At 39.3% G+C, this 22,719-nt stretch overlaps 1 protein-coding gene across 1 annotated transcript; it reads right to left on the bottom strand.

The window, feature by feature from the left end:
* Window positions 1-588: 588 nt before the first annotated feature.
* onecut3b (one cut homeobox 3b) lies at window positions 589-21,126 on the bottom strand. Its single transcript, XM_046876872.1, has 2 exons — window positions 20,058-21,126; window positions 589-1,204 (listed from the first exon to the last, which is right to left on the bottom strand). Exons 1-2 carry the CDS (start codon window positions 21,103-21,105, stop codon window positions 912-914), a joined length of 1,341 nt encoding a protein of 446 aa, XP_046732828.1. The 5' UTR covers window positions 21,106-21,126; the 3' UTR covers window positions 589-911.
* Between the last annotated feature and the right edge of the window lie 1,593 nt (window positions 21,127-22,719).

Genomic DNA, 22,719 nt, shown 5'->3' with positions numbered 1-22,719 from the left:
TGAGACGATCAGACTTAAGAAAGAAAACTCGAAAGGAGGAGGAGGGGGGGGGGGGGCGAATGTTGGCTGTTGTCCAAGAGGTGGCGCCGTTGCTCTGTGCATGAGGAGAGCTCTGTCCGGGGAAGGGGGGCCTTGGCGTGAAAAAGAAAAAGAAAAAGAATGATTCTGTAGGCGCCGGCTCAGAGGACTGATTGATTCTTTCCCCCATCCCTTTTGTCGTTGTGCTGAAGCAGGAGCACGGCGCCACGCTGGCAGTGAACAAAACCGAGACGCGATCGAGAAAATCGGGACAGGAAACGTGGCCAGAGAATTTAGACGAGTGGCGCGTCTGAGGCATGATTGTAACGCGCATGACTCCTTTATTTCGTGTAAATTCTCGCAGCCGTGTCCCCCCACGGACCCCTCTGATTATCAAAGATCAAAACGAATAGAATTCAAGATTTTGAGCAGAACTACTAATTGATCACAGTAGACTACAGGGGGCATGTACACTTATTGCCATTTCTCCCTTATGTGTTACTACTTAGTTTACAGACAATAAATAAATAAATAAATAAATAAATAAATAAATAAATAAACCTTGTTCACCCAGTTGCAACTCTAAGAAAAAAATTAATGAAGGGCAAAGAGAACTGAAGGCTTAAGGCTTAAATATCAAGCCTCCCCTCAGACTAGGCCTTAGGCCTTCTTAGGCAAATGACATGGCGAGAAATGTCGTTGAAAACCCAAACTTCCATTCATTGCATCCTAAAGTGAATTCTCAAAATCTAAAAATAAAAACAGGCTAAAAGACGTCGCCCGCCGACACTCCTATCATCAGTCAGGGGCGTCTTGGTAACGAACAACCAGGGCATTCAGTATCAGCCATGCCCAGCCGAGCAAGTTTCAGCATATGTGTTTTGGATGGACGTTCAAGCCTTGGAGAAGGTGGTGGCTGAGGTGCCAGGCTGCCCAGGGCTGGTGCTGGGTTCTTCGTGCCAGCGGTCCACGCAGCGACGGCGGGCGTTCATGAAGAAGTTGCTCACGGTTGAGAGCTCCAGTCCGAGCTGTTGCGAAATGGTGATCTGCATCTCTTTGCTGGGCCGCTTGTTCTCCTTGAAGATGGCGATGAGCGTGCGCCGCTGCAGGTCGGTGAAGACCAGCCGCTGCTTCTTGGGCGCCAGGTTGCGGTCTTTGTGCTGCTCCTGCTCCTTCCTTTTGCAGGCTAACACACAGGACAAGAGAGTCACAGACACACTGAATAGAAATACCAATAAAGCCGCAAATCAAAATATAGATTGCTGTGTGGTCATGTGCATAGAGCTGATGAGGAAACGACAAATGGAATAGAAATCATGCTGCAGCGTGAAGGTGGAATCGGTGGTGAATTTCACAAACTAACCTTTAACATGTTTCAAGCAAATCTATATTTACACACTCTGAGATGTAAAAGTAACAATCTCCACTTTCTAGAATTTCTGGGGTGGTATTATCAAGGGTACATCTATTCTATAGTAGGTATCTTTATACCAGGAAATTATAAGCCACTTAAGATACACTACATCTATCTTTCCAGAAGAAAGTACCATTGAAATATCCTAGATGGTACCAACAAGCTTGGGGTCTGTATCTCAACTTATACTGACTGTGTTTTGGGACTAATTTAATATTTCACTAAAAAATGTATTTGTTTATAATGTATATGGATATTTAAATTATTATTATTTATATGGGTTTTTTTGGTGATTTTTGTGTTTTCTTATATACTGCCCTTACTAACATTGATATATAGTGAATGTCCATATATCTGGCATATGGGCTGTCTGGCTAAATAAGTTAGCAGGACTTGAATCTTTAGTGAAACTTATTTAATTTAAAATATTTGATACCATACTTAAAAAAAAAAAAAAAAAAAAAAAAAAAGAAAATGTAATCAATATGCTAAAGTGCTCTATCATGAAACCAGTTTAGGTTAGCAAACAAAGAGCAAAAAAAAAACAATCACAAATATATTGTATTATATTATTATTCTGCTCTGATCTAGGATTGGTAGATAGCACTTCCTACGTCATCCTTAAACCATCATTGCCTTATTGGTATAGTGACATCACAACACCTGAACTCATAAATCACACTTTTTATTTTTAATGGCCAAACTGAGAAAGTGTATATATGAAACACACATGTGAAACACACATATATATGCATATATATGTTTTTATATATGCATGCATATATCTGTGTGTGTGTGTGTGTGTGTGTGTGTGTGTGTGTGTGTGTGTATTTTATATATATATATATATATATATATATATATATATATATATATATATATATATAATTAGAAACAGCCATTCATTTTTAAAATCACGTTTTTGAGTTCAGTGGTGCTTTAAGGTTCGATTTTTTTTGTCGGAGGTGATAGCCTGAAGCATGGAGAGCAAAATGTAAATGTGTATCTGTGTGTGTGCGAGCAGTGTTTAATAGGAAGCTTTCATCCTCAGGGACTTATATCGGAGAACCCTCAAGCAAAATCCACTATCCCACTCCAAGCTGTTTTGGACTCATTCAGCGGAATTATATTCATATGCTAGTTCTTCCTTTTAACCTTCCCGACTTTACAGATGAGGCGGACAATATGACAACAGGAGACTCTATAAAACTGGGAGTGATGGCTAGAAGATAGCAATAAACTGCGATCATTTCCTGTTAAAACGCGCGGTCATTTGCTTATACACCCAAATGACTGTTTTATACACGCTTTATAAGGTTGCAGTAAAATGCACAGGAGGCAACCTTTTAATTCGCTTGCTTTTTATTTCATTTTATGTGCTTCTATTTTTTTTTTATTACCCTTAACTTGGCGCGTGGCTTTGAATGCATCATTATTTAAAAATATGCATGCACAGTACTGACAGGATCGTCTAGTTTGCTCGGTGTATACTTTCGTCTCATTGCTCACGAGCATTCATCACCCTCACCCGAGCACGCTCTCTTTCTGTTTCTCTCTTCCCTGTCTCTCTCTCTCTCTCTCTCTCTCTCTCTCTTTTCTCTCTCTCTCCCTGTCTGTTCCGGTCTGTCTCGCGCGCTCCCTTTGCTTCCTCTATTTCAGTGTGCGTGCGCGCGCGTGTGTGTTGCGGCGAGGGTTCCCCCAGTGAGATTGTGCTGAGAGTGGAAAAGCCAGGCCCTAGCGCTGTATGTCTAATTACAGAGAGCCATGAGGCGATCGATCTCTCCTACACAGTCAAATCAGTTTACTGCTGCCATCTAAAGCAACAGCACATTCATCCATCATTTTCATATACCGCTGCACATCACATTCGCACACGCACGCGCGAGCGGGTCTGTGGATGCGCACGCACGCACGCACCTATATATATATATATATATATATATATATATATATATATATATATATATATATATATATATACACACACACACGCGAAAGAATGCGTAAACCACCTGCGATACATGCACAGAAAAAAATCATCCATGTTTAAAAACACATTTTCAAGCTTTCATTTGCTCAAACGCGAGACGCGCTCGTGCAAATATTGCGCAAACGGTATTGGTCGAGTCTTGCATGCGTGGCTGTCTAATTCCACAGCCTGTCTGAAGAACACATCAAATTACAACCTGCATTTATTTACATTCACACACTACGTGACGAACTTTACTGCATGCATCATCTGTCATCATCTGTCACAACCCACTTTTTCTTTATTTTTGTTACAAACATATATAGACCTAAAAAACCTATGCAAAAACTGTATAATATATCAAACGAACGACCTATTTTTTTTTTATTTTTTTGCTCCGTTTGCTATCGAGCGCGAGACTAGCACCTTCTCGCTCGTTCCCACGTTCTGCCTCTTGATGTCTGTCGTTCCGGTGCGGTTCTCGCGCCTCACCGTGAGCGGGCGCGCGCTGGGCTCGGGGGGGGATCAATACGGGTCGATCGCGCGGGAAGGGGGCCCTGATTGCTGGACCACGTGCGCAGGAGAAAACGGGGAAAAAATCGATCCTTGCAGCTTTTAGGGCCACAGCCGCGCGCACACTGAAAGAAGCGAAGACGCGCGTTTGTGCCTCGCGCATAAAAAAAAAAAAACTCAAGCTATAGCCGTGAATACCATAAAGGACCGGAAAAATCCATCTACCGTGTTCAAAAACACCGAGGACACATGTGATCGGTGACTTGAATCCACATCCAGATGTTCAGGCTTTCATTTCACATCGCATTTTGCAAAATCTCCACGAGGTCGTTTCATGGCTGAGTGTTAGAATAAAGGCCCGTATGGGTGCAGGTTATGATGTGCAAAAGACCAGGCGTATACCTGTCAATACATTTCTCCCCACAGTCCAATTTCACGCCTAACCTCCTCTATTCTTCAGAGTCACACCGCTTTAAACAGATGTGCTGCAGTTGTCTGCTTAATGCACACGCGTAATTACCGCAAAAGCTCTGCACGGCTGTATGGAGCATTCAAAGCAACCAACCTACTGTTTTTCTGCCTCGCAAAATAGCAAATGGACGTGGACTGACTGTCCCCTATTGACAGCACACCTGTGGTGCTTCTGTTCAAATGGACACAGATGATCACTACAGTTGTAGGTTTAACACAGCACGCGCTGCTGTTAGGTGTGTAAAGGCTACACATCACCACAAATTACACCCTGTCCAAATTTACACACACACTCCCTCTCCAGCAATGTAATGGAGCTACAGAGTGCTACAAAGCAGGTGTGCGATTTTAATTTGAAATGAATTATGGAATTAAACTCTACCCTGCTATTAATAATAAATCAGGGCTCAAATACGCCTCGTTTTTACGCAAACCATTCCGTGTCTTTCTCACCTCCCCAACACACACACACACACACACACACACACACACACAACCTTGAAGGTCTGAATGCTGAGACCTAGAATTCAATATTAGCCATGCTTTAAATGCTCTCATTGGTTTCCCCGTCTTTGTTAAATAAAAGCTGGAAATCACGCAGGCCATAACATATTATAGCCTAATTGTTTTTAATGTCTGGGGGCCAAATAAAGGTAGTGTGTGTTTGTGATTTTTTTAAAGGCTTTTTAAACGTTAAGTCTTGGAAACATAAAGACGGCAGTAAATTGCTTTACAAGTTCAGTGATAAACAATTTCTCCAGAGGTGCATGCAGACGTTTAATAATGCGGTTCCATTTGCATGACGTCATCCGCTTGGAAATTGGTCAACGATCCCAAGCGAATGCTTTAGTTTTATATTTATTATCAGATGATGTTTCAAAAAGGAATAGAGGACACCACTGAAGACTATGCAAATCAACATGACATAATATAATGTTCTAGGGGTCTCCAATCTTCAAATGGGCTCCTTTATAAAACCCTGGCTTTAGACATGGTGTATATACTCAGCCCTCATAGCACAAAGATCTCAAATGCATCATTGTTTCAAAATGTAATTAAAACTTATGCCATGCCATCTTCTGTTAGAAGTGATAACCCCTAGCCTACAAAAACACGTACTGCATTATGGGTAATATTTTCAAAAATGTCTTAATGAAACCATCCTAACTAATGCACTAATAGTGAAAAGGTCAGAGTTTACCTTTTGAGTGTTTTTAATTAGTTTCTTAAATGAGTAAAGTAGTGTATTTAAACATCGCCGAGGTAAATAACCAATCATAAGAAGTTAAATAACCAATCACAATCAAATTATCGATAATCGATAAAGGGGCGGAGCTTCGAAAAAAATTGGTTGTTTATATACCGCTCCAGTCCTGAATCGAGAATCATTGAGCTTCAGTGTTTTTGGGTTGTTTTAATGTAACAATGTAAAAATGTGAATTTCTACGCATGTGTTAGATATATGGACAGGTGGCTCACGCGCAAACCAGTTCCGGTCCACGGTTCGGGTTTTGTTTCAGAGCAATAGTGCGTTAATATCGATTGAGCTGCGCTTTAAGACCATTTCATGGGGCATTTCTTTAATTCAGTCTTCACCCACCCGAGGCCATGCCAAGCTTTCTCTGGCTCCGACTCCACCGACTCAATACTCTATAATGTAATGAGTGAGTGTTGGCACTAATATACTGATAATTTAATACATAACGTCTGTTTTCCTTAAGCGGTCATTTACTTTCAGGCGTTTTCCACACTGCAAACAAATTTACTTTTTTTTGGCTTCCCCAAGGCGCACTCGATTTTTCAATAAACAAATGGACGTTTACTAAGCCTGTAGGTTTACTTCTGAACAAAGAAAAAACAGAAAAACGCAATATGCGTGTGTGTGTGTGTGTGTGTGTGTGTGTGTGTGTGTGTGTGTGTGTGTGTGTGTGTGTGTGTGTGTGGATCATAACGAACTTCTGTAAGACATAAACAACAACAACAACAATAATAATAATAATAGTAATAATAATAATAATAATAATAATAATAATAATAATAAAATAACTTATATTTATGTTTGTAAAGAATGAAAGTAATTATGGCAAAATTTGACAAATAAAATGTTTGTATTAAATCTAGGACGGAAGCCGATAATTGCATTTCTGGGATACGGAATTACTTGAATTGATTAGTAAATATTATAATAGAAATTAGACCGTATTGTTGGCGCTCTTAAAATAAGTTAAGATCCGCCACGTGTGCGCGCGTGTGTGTGTGTGTGTGTGTGTGTGTGTGTGTGTGTGTGTGATTCAGTTTGTGTGCTATTGTAATTCCAAGGAAAAATTGTTTGTCGCTATATTGATACCATGTAGTTGTTTGTGTGCGTGTGTGTGTGTGTGTGTGTGTGTGTGTGTGTGTGTGTGTGTGTGTGTGTGTGTGTGTGTGTGTGTGTGTGATATATAAAATGCAAGATTACTTTCCATAGACATTCACAAATGAAAGCCTACTTTGTTCTGTGCCTGTTTGCAAACTACATTTTAATTGCCCGAGACTTGTTTAGTTTCGTAATCCACTGGTAATCACACTTATTGGTCTGTTATCAGTAAGATGGATGGAGTTCTCTATAGTTGTGGCCGAAAGCAATATTTTATTCTGTTCTCTTGAATACTGTTCTGTACTTTTCGGCTATTTGATTGCTGTAAGTGCATTTTCCGTGTATTGAACGTTAGAAGGTGAACACAGATAGCAGCTTTGCAGAACAAAATCTGAACAGTGCAGCTCGGGATTTCTCTGGAAGAACTTGTGTGTTGTGATTAGTGGACACGCAGTGGGTTATAAAAACTAATATGGTTGTATTTTGTATTTCTAAAATGTGTACGTTTAAGTTTTAGACATTTTTGTTTTATTTCTCATGGTCATTAAATCCGCGTGAGTTTATGAGGGTGTATTGAAATTGGATGAAACTTTTGTTGATGTAGTCCATCAGAAGAAAGTCTAATGTGTTTACAAATTCGTTTTTCTTGTTTGTTTGTTTATTTGCTTGATTTTCGGTAGCAAATATAAAAAAAAACAAGAATTCTTTAATTCTATAAGAATTAAGTTCTATAATAATTATTATTATTATAATACAAACACACACACACACACACACACACACACACACACACACACACACACACCCTTATATATGCTTGTGTTTATATTTATTTATTTATTTACTATTTTACTTGTTTATTACATATATTTTGTATTTATTTTTGTGTGCTTGATTTTGAATGATCTATTTCTTTAGTTGGTGCATCTCACACACACACACACACACACACACACACACACACACACACACACACACACATATACACAATTCTTAGCATTTTTGATTTGTGTAAATAATTATGGCCAGGGGCTAAACTTCAGTAGATTCTTGCGAAACACACATTTTCAAATTCAACCCCATTTCCCATTCGTTAGTTCAAATGTAAAGTGTTTGAGTTGGAGAACAAGAAGCTTAAAATATTTATATATTACTTTTTTAATAGCATGCTAATTATTCTCTAGATAATTGTTTTATGGTGCACGTTTAGTAACGCACCCTTAAGCCACACGCCTACATCCGGTCTCAAACTGGTCATTAGACTTTAGAATAACTTCAGCTCTATGGAAACCATAGGGGTCACATTTAAGAAAAATAAATTGAGAATAAATATGGATGAAGAAAAAAAATAGAAAGAAAATACGTGGGTAGACCCGAACAGGGAAAAGCAAAATCTCTAGAGGCGTACACCCTTTAGAAAAAGCATAGATACCAAAATTGTGTATCTTCTTCTTGTAATACTGTATGTAGCAAGTAGGATCTTTAACTGAAAATGTTTATGACATAAAAGTTTACTTGATTTTAGCTAAAAACAAACAGAGCGGAATGAAGTGCATATTACATTTTTTTATTTAAAATGTACCTGTAATTTCTAGAATTTTTAAAATACATCGTATATCATATAATTTACTTAGAAATATACTTTTCTTCTATTAATACACTATATAAAGCTTAGTATTTTTATTTACCAGAAAATAAAAATATCTGAAATGTCTTTAGTATCCTAAAGGTATGTGCATATATTGTATGCTTAAAGAAATACTTAATTTTCCCCCATGTGCCTTATAACCAAATTTCCAAGTGAAATCTGTACCACCAGGAACAAAGTCAGCTTGAGTAAATGTTTTTTGTTTATGTTTTTTCCATGACAGTGTACATGTATGTGTGACTCGGCGTGGCTTTAATGCAGTACCAAGTAAACCAACCCTAAGCAGCAGTGAGTATCTGGTCAGGGTTTGCAGATGAGTGAGTAGTAGCCTGTGTAGTTCTCGGTTTGGGACACATCCTGAGTGTTGGTTTGAGAGAGAGCCGAGGCCGCGATCAATAACTAACCGCAGCATGCAGCTATAAGCGCTCGGCTGAGGATCGATACACAGGACCGCTCTTTTGTTTTTGGGATGCGGTGAAAAGAAGCTATCCAGAGAGTTAACTGCAGAGTAACTTCAGAAATAAATGTTTTAAAAAAAAAAGGTTAAACTGCAGAGTAGCAGTAGTGATTGTAGTGATTTGTTCACACCTATGTGCCCTATTTGTGAAAATTTTTATATATATAATAAATAATAAATATATATATAAAAAATAACATATTATAATATATATAATATAATATATATATATATATATATATATATATATATATATATATATATATATATATATATATATATATATATATGCATGTAAAATAAAATATTTATATATATATATATATATATATATATATATATATATATATATATATATATATATATATATATATATATATATATATAATATTTTATTTTACATGCATGTATGTTTTTGTTTGTTTGTTTGTTTTTTTACAGAATTTGTTTATTAAAGTACCACAAGTGCAGCAGCAATGGTGGAGGCCAGTGAGGATGCTTCATGGCCAAGCACTGCATCCTGGCTCTTTATGGGTGATTTAAGCGTTAAGTCAATTTTCTCCGTCAATACATTGACGAGATCCTCTCAGATACGACACGGAGCAGGAATCAAGCCATTTCCTTTCGATTCCCACATTTATACATCAAATGATGAATTCTGCACCGTGGCGTCTCCATATGCCCGGTACACTGGGCACAATAACGGAGGGGGGGGATATTGCGAGAAAATTTGATGATGACACACAGACAAAAATGAGAGAGAGAAATATGACAAGCGTGTGCGTGTTGTGAACAACACGCCGGAATGCGGCATATAATCGTGTCTGAACATTAGCAGTTACACGCACGCGCGCCTGCGATGCTTTATAAATACAATTGGTTTGTAGACTTACATTATTGTGTATAAAAAAAAAAAAGAAAACAACAACGGTTTGTTTTCTATATAGAGAAAGAGCGTATTATTGAGTATATAGAGCTATTTATAGTTTTACGCGTATTATTATTAAAACTGTTTTAATGCAATCTTTGTCAGTTCAAGCTCATTTTTAATTGTACTTATTTATTTACAAATTGATGATAGATAGATAGATAGATAGATAGATAGATAGATAGATAGATAGATAGATAGATAGATAGATAGATAGATAGATAGATAGATAGATAGATAGATAGATAATGCATGTATTTCTATAGCCTAAAAGGCGCAAAATAAATAAATAAATAAATAAGCTCTCCGATTAAGAGATGAGTAGAGTAAAAAAAAATAATCAATTTAAATATTAAACATTACATTTTACAATCGTGGGGATTTTTAAGCATATATTATAATGTATATTTTTTTACTGGAAATATGGGCTGTGTTTAAATATACCCCAAAACTTAGTATTTTGAAAGGACTCGAACAGCGCCAAGAAAACACTCTGTCCCAGACCGTCGGGAAAAAATGGAGTACTACTACTACTACTAGTAGTAATAATAATAATAATAATAATAATAATAATAATAATAATAATAATAATAATAATTTGTTCAATCAGTTCAAACATTACTCACGAACAGACACACACACATCAGTTAGGTATAAGCAACCACATACACTCACACATTTTTTGGTGTATTTTTTTCACATGTAAATGGCAACATACTGATAATCACTACTCACTCTATACGTGCATTTGCTTAACAAACTGTAATTAGGTTTTTGCAGTTTATACTGGGGTTGTTGCTCATCTTGTGCATCACTCTAAACACCCTGGATGCAGCAGGTGATCTAAAACACGTTGTCAAACTTTGATGAAAGTTATGATCTGCTTCAGAAATTCTTTTTGGTGTTTTGAAAGGAGTTTTGAATCCTTTTGGGTTTAAGGTTAAACATGATGAAAGAAATCTGAATGAAAAGCAAACAACCCGAATAAAGTGATAAATGAAGTCTCACATCACACATAATAAATGAGCAAATGAATTTAACACTAATCATGAAATATATCTGCTAATGATGATCACATTGTGGAAAGTTCTTTAATGTCTAAAACCAAAGCATGCACACTGTGCACATCTAATCGCTTTATCTGTGTTTTTTTTTTTTAATTTAAAACCAGATTATAAGCAGACAGACTAAAGTTCTCCTTTTCTGTAATATGATCAACTTGCCCACTTCCTCAGTCGTCAGTTCGATGCAACAGAGATGTATGGCGTGGCACTTGTTAAACATATCTAAGGAGCATGGCCTCTTCTTAACATCTCCACACTAATTGGATAAGAGACAGTGTGAGAACATTACACAGTAAGTTTGGCCTTTAGAGAGCAGTGTAATAGAAACCAAGGATTCCTATATTTCAGGTCAGGGGCAGTTCCTCTGTGTGCACACCGTTTCCTAACTGCTCACCAAAATCAATTGCTCAGTGGACAAACATCTGACGAGCCAGATCTATGGCGAGCAGCTCAATTAAATGCCATTCATAGACAGATGGATTGATCTGGAAGCAGAGAAGTGAAAGATCTATAACAGATCTTATATTAATCCCACATTATACTGTTAGAGCCCTTTACAACCATCTCTGTGGAACAGGCTGCGATGCTACTTTAAATTCACTCTTAGACTTGCGCTGTGAATATTTTGAAGGTTTGTTTTATTTTTGTACTTTTCTATTTCTGTGTCATGTCATTACATTCTATTTGCTGTTTTATGACTAGGTTATTACACAAAAGTCAATTAATCAGTATGTTTATGTGCATTCATTAAAGTCAAAGAATTCGTCATTCCATTTGTGGAATAAAGGCATATATTTTATTTTTCATTTAATATTTTGTGCTGAGGAAATGAACAACAAATCGAAGGCTGGCATATGTTTAAGCGTTCAAATGCACACTTAAGCAATGAAATTATACTAATAAAAAAAGATACAACTAAATAAAAAGCAGGACTTTAATTCGGTCCACATATGTAAAGTATAGGATGCAAATGTTAAATATTAAATATTATCTATATATATTGTAGCACTTCAGTGATGTACATTTGTATACACATGACACCTGAAACAACTGCACATTCGGTCTGGTCATGTAGACCAAAGTGTGTGTGGAAGTAATAAATGCGTGTGGGCTAAAGTGCCAGCTGTACCAGTAGATTATAAATATTATATAATACTTATAATACAAGGGTTAACAGAGTATACAATGGTTCTAGAGAGTCCTTCATCAGCTGCGTAAACAAAGTGATATACCAAATCATTTAGATAGATAGATAGATAGATAGATAGATAGATAGATAGATAGATAGATAGATAGATAGATAGATAGATAGATAGATAGATAGATAGATAGATAGATAGATAGATAGATAGATAGATAGATAGATAGATAGATAGATAGATAGATGCGATCAGCTGTTACACACATTCCATTCATTCGCACATTATTTAGGAACAAATAACAAGTACCCAGTAATTATTGTTATATGTAAAGAATGTCATTATGAAAGTGAGGAGCTTTTGAGATCATAATTTTTTTTTTATATTCATACATTCCCATTATCTTAGACAATAAACACAACTAGAGCAACAACGTTGTTCTTGAAATACATTATCTTGTCGCGATGTTTGTTTGCAATCGCTAATAATAACATGAGGTAATTGATGCAAGCACACAAAGGAACTGCATTGAGGAAAATAGAGGACAGCACAGGTAATAAAGGCTCACTGGGCATACATGCATTTTCTATTGTTTATGTCTTAGCAAACACATTTATACTTGACTGTTCAATGATTAATGGAAGCCTTTATTATATTTACCGTTATGTCTGTGGCTAAATGCATTCAGTTGGGAGAATGCTTTCTGCTGTCTTTCAAAAAGAATCTGTTCTTTTGTCTGTGTGTGTGTGTGTGTGTGTGTGTGTGTGTGTGTGTGTGTGTGTGTGTGTGTGTGTGTGTACAGAAACCAAAAATCTGTTGGTGGGAAAGTACTGTGAGCAAAGGCCCCTGCTTGACTGGCTGCTGCTGCTGCTGCTGGCTTGTTCCTAGTGTGTGTGTGTGTGTGTGTGTGTGTGTGTGTGTGTGTGTGTGTGTGTGTGTGTGTGTGTCTCTGCTTGGCTAGCTGCTGCTGGTGGGAGCTCCAGAGATGGAGGGAGAGAGAGAGAGCAGGGGAAAGGAAATCAATACAGATTCAGAGTCAGAGATTCAAGTCAGATAAGCCTTAACAATATATAGCACAGGCACACTCTATAACCCAATCACATACACACTCATAAACACACACATAACGTACACATGCCCACACACACACACACACGCTTTCACACTAATATCGCAACACACTCAGACATACACACACAAACACACGCGCTCATGCACACACAACGACTCCCATGAGTGCTCTTGTCTTGCTTTTACACATGCAGTACATGGCCGGATGTACAGTAAACCCGTGTAAACATACCTACACATCACATACATGCATCCATATGCACTCGAGCATATGCATACAAGACTCAGACAACACGTGACCCTGAACACAAAACAAGCCTTTCTCCAACCATCAAATATCAAATGATTACAACCTTGGATTGCACTGTACTGTATTTGCTGACGAACAGGAAATGATAATGAGAGGAGCATGCAAATGAGCAAGCGCTCTCTCTCGAAAGCTGTTCCTATCTTCCACACACACACACAAATACACACACACATTCTCACACACTCTCACACACACACCTCTAATCACACCCACTAAATGTTTCGTACGCTTCAGGAGCACTTGGCCCGGATTCTCCGTTTTTTGACCCTTCCTGCCATATATCTCCAGCAACGTTAATGTTGTCTATAAACATTCACCGCACGTTTCACTTTGCTTACCGAGAACTGACTTGGTTACAGCAGCCACAACCCTCGCCTCCCTCCCCGCCTTCCCCTCGCGCTTATCAATTATTAACGCCCGAATCGATCATTTCAGCAGCTCGCCTCGATCTGCTGCTTTTCACAAAGTCAAATCTCTCCCACCCTCAATCAATCGCAGTACCCCGCCGTCTGCTTTTATCTCACCGAGCACACATTTCTTCGCGTACAATTCGACGTTTTGGGGAGTTTGAAGCATATTTACATTCATTTCCACAGTTTGGAGGAGATGAGAGGAGATACTGAACAGATTTTATTATTTTTTTACATTTCTTTTGAACTGAAAGAAGCTGTGTGTGTGTGTGTGTGTGTGTGTGTGTGTGTGTGTGTGTGTGTGTGTGTGTGTGTCTTTGTATCTTATTCTGGCTCCTGACATGAAGCTATTTTAAAACTATACCATCAGGGACTTGGTTTTTTTTGTTCTTAATGCATTTCTACTTATAAACACAGACATGTGTATGTAAGTTACACAAATGGAAGGTGTCTGGTTCTATTTGAGTCTTTAAGATGATGAGGTTTATACTATTCGAAAGTACTTGAGACCAGTCAGCAGGTTCAGACTAAAACAGTGTAGAGTAAATCATCCAAAAAATTTCAACCAGGAAGTCCTTCAAACAGGACCTCAGATTGCCCAGGATCTATTTGGCCAGAAATGAATAGAACAGAAATATCCATATATGCACGTCTTATGCATTATACTAATGATTTTGTTATTTTTGGTATTATATATTATACACTTATATGCACATTTATTATTCATTCTTATATCATTATACATATGTACAGTACACTGTCATATTATTATCTATCACATTATATATTTGTTGATTTCCAAAACCTCTGATAGTCTCCACTACGCCCGGTGTGGCATTTATCTCCTTTAAAACATGTTTACTGTGTGTTCTGTGCATTCAAGCATCAATTATGCAGTGACTAAAATGGACAGATTTTGAGAACAGTGAAGGAGAACGAAAGCTTAAATGCTAGACATTGATTACGGACCCCTTATTCAGTCACACATCATGCTCATGTCTGGTCCAGATCGTACATTATAACACACGCATTAATAACTCTCTCACACACACACACACTTCAGCCTACACGATTCGGATAAACGTGCAACCATTTTAACGCACTTCATCTAATAAATGTGGCCTACTGGACATTTCTTTTTCGTCAATGGCTTGAAGTCTCTTTGCCATCTTATGAGCCATTGCGTTTTTTTTCTTGGTAAATCTACCCCATCAACGGATCTTATTCGGTGCTATTGTGGCAGTCGTAATGGATGGCAGGCCATTTTTTTTTTTTGTGATGTGCTGCAGAGAGAGAAGCGAGAAAGGAGAAATGGGGATGGGAAGCAATGTTATTGATCTCTCATACGTGCAAAGCCAGGCAAACATATGAGAATGACAAAGCCGCAGGAGCAGCACAAGCTTAAATGGTGCTATGTGGCAGGGACAGAACAGGAGCAGCGGACTGTGCGATTCTGTCACTGCCAGCGATTCTCACCAACTGCTGACTTTCACTTTTGGATTCAACTTACATTTAATTATGATATTTCCTGAGATGAGCAATTTGATGTATTTGCTTCGCTAAAGCTGTTACTTCGCTGATTGGTATTCATCGAGAAAAGGGACAGATATTGCATGCTAAAATTGAATTGACTTACATTTTTTTCCCAAGCTGCATAATGAGACAGCACGCTATTTGATCAAATAATATTATAAATTCATATGTCTGCATACCCAAGTGCAATCAAAGCCTGATGCATGCAGTGCACACTGAGACAAAGGTCATTGTTTTCCTCCTACGTTGTGTACAAGTCGAGATTGCAATATAGTTACCTCCGTGGATCATATTACATCCGATTAGATTTAGATTTGGTTATCAGACAGAACGCTCTCTATTGATAATGTAAGGCTTTAAGTATTAACATCCAACAGACTCAAAGCCTAGCCCACACTTTACCTTTACAAGCTCTGAGCTGCAGCAAAATTGTTTGTCAGACAAAAGATACTGCTGAAGCTTTCTTTAATTAAATCCTACACAACACGTGATTTTAGTCTGCGTTGGTTAGGCCTTGTTATGAGAATGGTCCTCACTCTGGAGAGCTTTTGTAATATCTCTGAGCTATAGCCTATTTTACAGAAAGACTGGACTTCACCCAAGTATTTTTCTACCAAGCCATTTTCTTTTTTCTTCTGCAGTCTCAACATTGACTTTCTGTAAACAAATAGCCAGCTCATACAATAATGCTAACATTGCTTATAATGACGAAAGCTAATAAAGGGTCAGTTAGCATGTGCGTTTAGGATAAACGATCCATAATAATACCCAAACACTGATAGCTTGGACTCAAACATGCTTTACCTACTAACTATGTTTCATTTTTTTTCATTAAAATGGCATCTTATATTCAAAACTTTATGAGATTGACCTAAAGTGAGTACACACACAAGCAGGGGTTGAAGCTTTGCTACAGAGTTCATTATGTGAGTCTCTTACGAGATTACCTGCACACACCACGACAAGCTTGATCTTATTCAATACTTCAGACCAATTTGAGGCAATATAGTAGACACAGTGCAAAAGTGATGTATTATAACAACAGGTTTACAGCAACTTCTCAACTTTAAGTTTTCACTTCTAGATGATTGAACCCTGTCATCCCTGTCACCTTGAAGCCACAGAGTGATAACAACACTATAATCAACCCACTGAGATCCTGCATGGGGTCTTCACAAATAGGCTTTTACTATTTCACACTGTCACACTTCAGCCTGTTCTGACTTGTGGCCTGGAGAGCATGCAGTCAGGACTAATTTGAGCAGAAGTCTCTTAGATTCAGCATTGAAGTCAGGTCTCAGGCTTGGTGAGCTTTTGATTTGTTCTACACAGGTACATCTTTGTAACTGGACAATAGCTCAGTAATATGTTTTATTAAAAGACATGAGATCAGATCCAATCCCGTCCATCATGAAAGTGCAAAACTGTAATTAATTTTTAGTCTTTTACACTTTCAATGCTATACTTTTAGCAGTTACTTCTTTTAAGTCTTAAAACATCTGTTATATCTGTTAATGAATAATTGAATCATTATGGATGAGCGGGAGAGAAAGAGAGAGAGTGTCTTAACTGTGCCGAGAAGCAATTAATCACGGCTATCCATTAGGCATTCAAACGCACCCAGATTGGACGTGTGTCCACGTGCAGGTCACTAATGCTGCCCTCCCTAACCGCGAGACCCTGTCTCAAGGGTCCAGGAACGGCCAATCCATACCGCCTCCACAAGCCTAAAAGAAAGAGATTCCAATCTCGCATCGATTGGGATCATAATAAATTTGATATTATATCCCGAACTCTATAGAGGGAAGTTTTTCACCACAGCATGCAGTGTAGACTAATAACTCTGAGTTGATTTGAATGGAGAATGTCAGATGAATATGCATTTGTGGATGGGATAGTGGGATGTACAACAGATGGGGTTGCCATATTGTAGACCATATTTACCATTTATTGTCTGTGAAGGCATGCATTTTAAAGATGTTACATCAAATTCCTGCATAGTTGTGTTATTTTTTAATTATGCTGACAGTGAGAAATGTAATTCTATTAATGTAATTCTATTATCATTTGCAGTGCTTTTTGAATAATTTTTCGATGAATCCTACATTCATCTGTATGGTTACACATTGTCTTTAAACATTGTTTTGGTTGCTTTAACTCGCCTGCAGAATTCATTGTTTGACCGATAAATGGATGAAGAGATGTCTAAGCGGTCATTGAATTTTCCATAGCTCTATTGGAAAGCAATATTTCTGTGTGGTTTCACAGCACAGCATCTCTATCAACCGTTCATTTTGGGATTTACTTCTAACAAAACCTTGGTTCATGGCTTTATCATATTAAGCCATATTGATTATTACTTACTAAAGCTATACAAACTTATATAAAAAATATTAATATATAAAAGAAATTGTGCTAAAATGTATCTTTCATGTTTTTTTTGGAGATTTTTTTTTACATGTTGTTCCTTTATTGTACCCTAAAATGATTTTAGCTATATAAATGGCCCATAATTCATTTTATGGGAAAGCTTTTTCAAAGTAAAAGATACACTTGGGGATACCCATAATTTGAGAGTGTATAATTTCATCTATAGAGTGGTTTGGCACTAATTAAAGCTGCAAAACAAACAGAAAATCAGTATGATTGTATTTGTAATTCAGCATAATGGCTCCCTTTCCCCGATAAGGGCTCACATCCAAAGCATCGAAATACAAACGTTAGTATTTTGGTCATAAAATACATTAATGAGCGTGTCACGATTTAATAGGAAAGCGTTAGAAAACCATAGAGAGCAAAAATGTAACAAAAACCGGAAAGCAGCAATGCGCGTGTCCGCGCTTCCAGTCCTCAATCGAGTATTGATTTGCGCGCTCCATTTGAAGGGACGCGACTCTGATCGGATGGAGGTCACACTGAATACCAACGTGAGGCAAACACACTCGAAAAGCCTGAGGAGGGATGTTTGTTTTGTCTCTATAGGATACACTGATATTGGCAAAATATTTTAGGGTTAAGAGAACAAAAATGTTTAGCCAAAAAAAATAAAAATAGGAAAGACGTAAATTGTTGCTCATCTGATTATCATTTAAAGACGTCTGATCATCGGGCATTAGAAAGTCACTATGTTTGTTTGTAATGTCCACAGAGAAGGACAATATCCAGGAAACGATTCCATGGATGTAACACGAGGCCTAGTCTTTCCCTCTTTAAAAAACGAAAGAGAGAAAGGAAAAGAATTTACGATTATTCAATTGGGGTTTTTATTTGTTTGTTATTTGTTCTTTTCTTCATTTTCATTTTACTTTTTGAGAATATTAGCACTATAAACCTCCACCTAAGACAAAGGACCCAAATGGAAAGCTCAAAAACAGCAAAAAGACAAGCTTAAAATTAATAATCATAAGAGATTAGACACTATAGTCTGATTGCCATATGTTTCTAAAAAATAATAATAAGGATAGAGCTATATTTTAAATGATCACTCCTTTTTAAGTAAAGCAGGAGCTATGAGAAGAGAGGCATGGCTCGGTCGCTTAATGAAGTGAAGGAGTTTACTGTACACAGGACCTCCAGAGGGTTCATTTCCGGTTGACTGGAGGGGAGGTGGAGAGTGCAGGGGGGGGTTAACATGGCCGAAAACACAAAAAGTGACCTTTTGCAGGAAAGCCCGCTGTGTGTGTGTGTGTATATATGTGTGTGTGTGTGTGTGTGTGTGTGTGTGTGTGTGTGTGTGTATATGAGAGAGAGAGAGAGAGAGAGAGAGAGAGAGAGAGAGATCCCTCCATCTGTTGTGGGAGAGAGCGGTCTGTACACACTCATCAAGCCGCTGACAGGAAATCGTTTCTTAAATGTCTGATGGCCATCCAGTTTAGCACTCATTCAGAGCCTCTCTTTTTCTGTGTTAAATCTTTAAAAAAAGCGCGAATGGGTCTCAGCCATGTGCTTTAATTACACACTCTGCAAAATGTGAACCATTGAATATTAACCCGAGTGTCGAATTAACTCAAATCATGCAACTCAAATTTGGATATTCCATTATGTACATTTAACTCCCTCTGAAGTGGACAGACAATGGGTCAATGTATTTATTCAGAACTGGGGGCTTTACTTTATGTGCATGGCTTGTGTTTTATCTTCTTTATTTTATTTTCTGGCTCTTTTAAAAGTGTAGGCATTTAGTTGAATTAGCATTTGGCAAGCGAACGTTTCAGCACGTGGACAGCTCTTTGTACCATGATGTCGGCATTGTATGTAAGAACACCATGTATGAATTCTACTAAATAAAACAAATCCTGGGTACTGTACTTTGCATTCTTGTATTTCCCCAATTAATTAAGATGATCTGAATCAAGACTGGATATAACCCTTTTTAAGCTTAGGTGTCGTTTTAAAGCTCGCATCTCTCTAGGATTCGAATGTAAACACATCCTTCTCGCCTTGAATCCACTGGACAGTGAGGCATGAATATTGGATAAACAGTGATATGGGGAGCAGATATGTAGTGTTGCCAGATTTTGCAGTTTTTCATGATATTTTGAGACCTAGATAATTAAATATGTAGAAACAAACGTTGTAATTCTTGTAGAAGTTAAATAGTAGAGAATTACAGATCCAATCTGGCAACGCTGCAGATGTTACTGTGGGTATAATGGCATGCTGTCGTGACATTAGTTCTGTCACATTCGGGGTTAATTTTTTAACAATGTGGTCGTTAAACAATTGCAAAAACTTACAAACGTGAGCGCGCACTCACCGGCCAACCTGAGCGCGGACATCCTCTGAAACTCGGGCTCTTGTAACCACTTCCACATCCTCCGGAAGGTCTCGCGACCAGACTTCAACTTACTCCAGGGCTTCGGGTTGCGCAGCAGGTCCGACAGAGTGCCCTGCGAGCGGCACAAGATCCTTTGCGCGAAAATGGCCTGCGGGATGCTGTAGCGCTTCAGCTCGGCCGTGATGCGCTGTGCCACTTCCTTCGTGTTGATCTCCTCTACCTGGCCCGAGCCACCACCGCTCCCGCCGACGCCATGCCCACCCGCGGCCGCGTGCCTCTCGCGCTCTGCCAACATGGATCCGTTTGCCTGCGAGTGCAAGTGTCCGTGTGGGTGCATGCCGTTCAGATTGGAGATCATCCCGTGCCCGTGCCCCCCCAGGCTGCGGGCTATGTGCTCCTCGCTGCGTGAGAGCATCGCCGCATGAGAGTCGAAGCCGCCGGAGAGCATCTTGTCGTTGGCGAGATGCGCGCTCGGCCCGTATGCGGACAGAGCCTGCTGGGAGTTGTGCAGAGAGCCAAGTCCGTTAGACAGCGGCGACAAGGGCGGCGCCATGGCGGACATGTCTTTCGGATAGTGTCCGTACAAGTTGCCGACGGAGGCCAGCCCGCGGTCATCTCGCATAAGCGTGAAGCTTCCGCTCACGTTGCCCGTGGCGAGGCGCTGATGCGCGGCGTGGTGGTGCGCGTGCGGGTGCGGGTGGTGAAACTTGTCTGACACAGTCGAGATCGGGGGAAGGTGCTGGAGCGGAGTGAGCGTTGTGTATGTGTTGGACAGACTCATGCCCGACTCACACATGCTCATCGCTGGGTGAAGGTGGCCCGATAAACCTGGGTCAGGCCGGTACTCGCCGGCGGTGCCCTCCAGTATAGAAGCCATGCTGGAGACCATTGCCGAGCGACCGTGCGACACTAGGTTCCGGTGGGACGCTGATGATGATGGTCTCCCGTGCGACGTGTTCATCAGTTCTCCCGCTTGCGAGTGCGAGACGCCATGCATGTTGCCGATGTTCTCCATCGTAAGTTCCATATTGAAGAAACACCGTCTTTCTGCCTCCCTCCCTCCCTCTCTCTCTCTCTTTCTCTCTCTCTTTCCCCTGTCTTGCTCTGTCACTCGCTCTCCTTACAACGAGCGCTCTCCACAAACCTCCCAGAGAAGTAGATTTATTCTTTTGTTTACTTCTTCTTCCTCTTCTTCTTCCTCTTCTTCGTCTTCTTCTTTTTCGTATTCTTCCTCTCCTTTTCGCGAAAACGATTTCAAAACCAATCCATCGATTTCGGAGCGTCGGCGATCAGTTGGTCGAGCATGATGCTGTAAACACTTGCTCTCCTTCTTCGCCGCTTTCACGCTTTCAGCAGGGTCACTGTGTGTGTGTGTGTGTGTGTGTGTGTGTGTGTGCGCGCGCGCGCGCGCGTGTGTGTATGTGTGTGTCTGTGTCTGTGCGTCTGCGTGTGTGCGTGCCCGCGTGCGCGCGAGGGAGAGTGTGTGTGTGTGTGTGTGTGTGTGTGTGTGTGTGTGGAGTGGTGGACGTACGCGTGCGGCTCATTCACTGTGCAACAGCGCTTCTACCGAGAGACCGAAGCTGGGCGCAGTGGCTGCGTCCGAGCGCCAGCGCGCGCTCTCGTGTGTGAGCTTCGCGGTCACGCGCACGCTGTCTGTGGTCCTGAAGTCGCATCTTTTCCACCAATCCAGAGAACTACTGGGTTATTTGTGTTTGGACGCGCTCTGCACCAGCATCTGCTGAAAACATTTTTTCCCTTTTTTTGTGGGCAGTTATTGTCACGTTTAATATTTTCTTTGCCTAAATATCACACACATAAAGCACAGTGCTACGCATAAAATATGAAATCAATATTCTTTCCAATGCAATTTACAAATTATGGTGTCCAATGTATATAAATACAACACACAGCAAACAATAAATATTTTCTCAACCAAATATTGAGTTAAGTTCTTAGGCAGTATGCCTGGTTCTCTTATAAATCAGCTAAATACAGATTAAAAATAGAAATATAGTCTTTTAAACTTTAATAACGAATCCAATACACTAAATGTGCAGCATTCAAATAAACATATGGAAACCAAATATGACATTTTTAACAGCGGGGTTCTCATTCATTCATTAGGTCATTAAATGTCTGATTCCACGAAAGGTCCTTTCAGTGGCCTAATATGTCATTTCGGAGCCGAAATGCTGAAATAAGTCTGAAGCGGTAACAGTGTGAAAGCCTGGCCTGGTTGGCACGCGCTCGCTTTCCTTGGTCATCGATAATTCAGATCAATGTATCGACTGACACTGATTAATGATGTTTTCTGACCCGGGGTGAGGAGCAATTGTGTAGGTCAGAAAGTTGGGAGCAGAGAAAGGAGTGAGAGCGTGGTGCAAAAACGGAGCGGATTTGGCAAAGCGGACAATACAAGGTAAAACGGACATTACCCATCGTAAACTGTGGCATTGTTTTCTATTATTTTCAAAGTGTTTGTGGTTTGTAATTATATCACCCTGTATGTTACAATTGCTGTGATGTTAAATCAACCTATGGTGGTAAAATGTGTAATACCTGCAGGTGCAAAGTCTATTACAGGCACCATCTAGGCCTAATTGCATTTAAGCTTGGTGTAGCAGTAAGCAAAGATGCTGAT

Source organism: Silurus meridionalis, chromosome 20, assembly GCF_014805685.1.
Source record: "Silurus meridionalis isolate SWU-2019-XX chromosome 20, ASM1480568v1, whole genome shotgun sequence".
In the NCBI taxonomy this organism is placed as follows: Eukaryota; Metazoa; Chordata; class Actinopteri; order Siluriformes; family Siluridae; genus Silurus; species Silurus meridionalis.
This window is presented reverse-complemented; position numbering and strand designations above follow the sequence as displayed.

What these genes read in the sequence shown, in the direction of transcription:
- onecut3b (XM_046876872.1), bottom strand. Translation starts at nt 21,105, where the DNA reads ATGGAACTTACGATGGAGAACATCGGCAACATGCATGGCGTCTCGCAC. An exon ending in GTCCGCGCTCAGGTTGGCCG is followed by an intron (nt 1,205 to 20,057) that starts GTGAGTGCGCGC and finishes CCTGTGTGTTAG; the next exon opens with CCTGCAAAAGGAAGGAGCAG.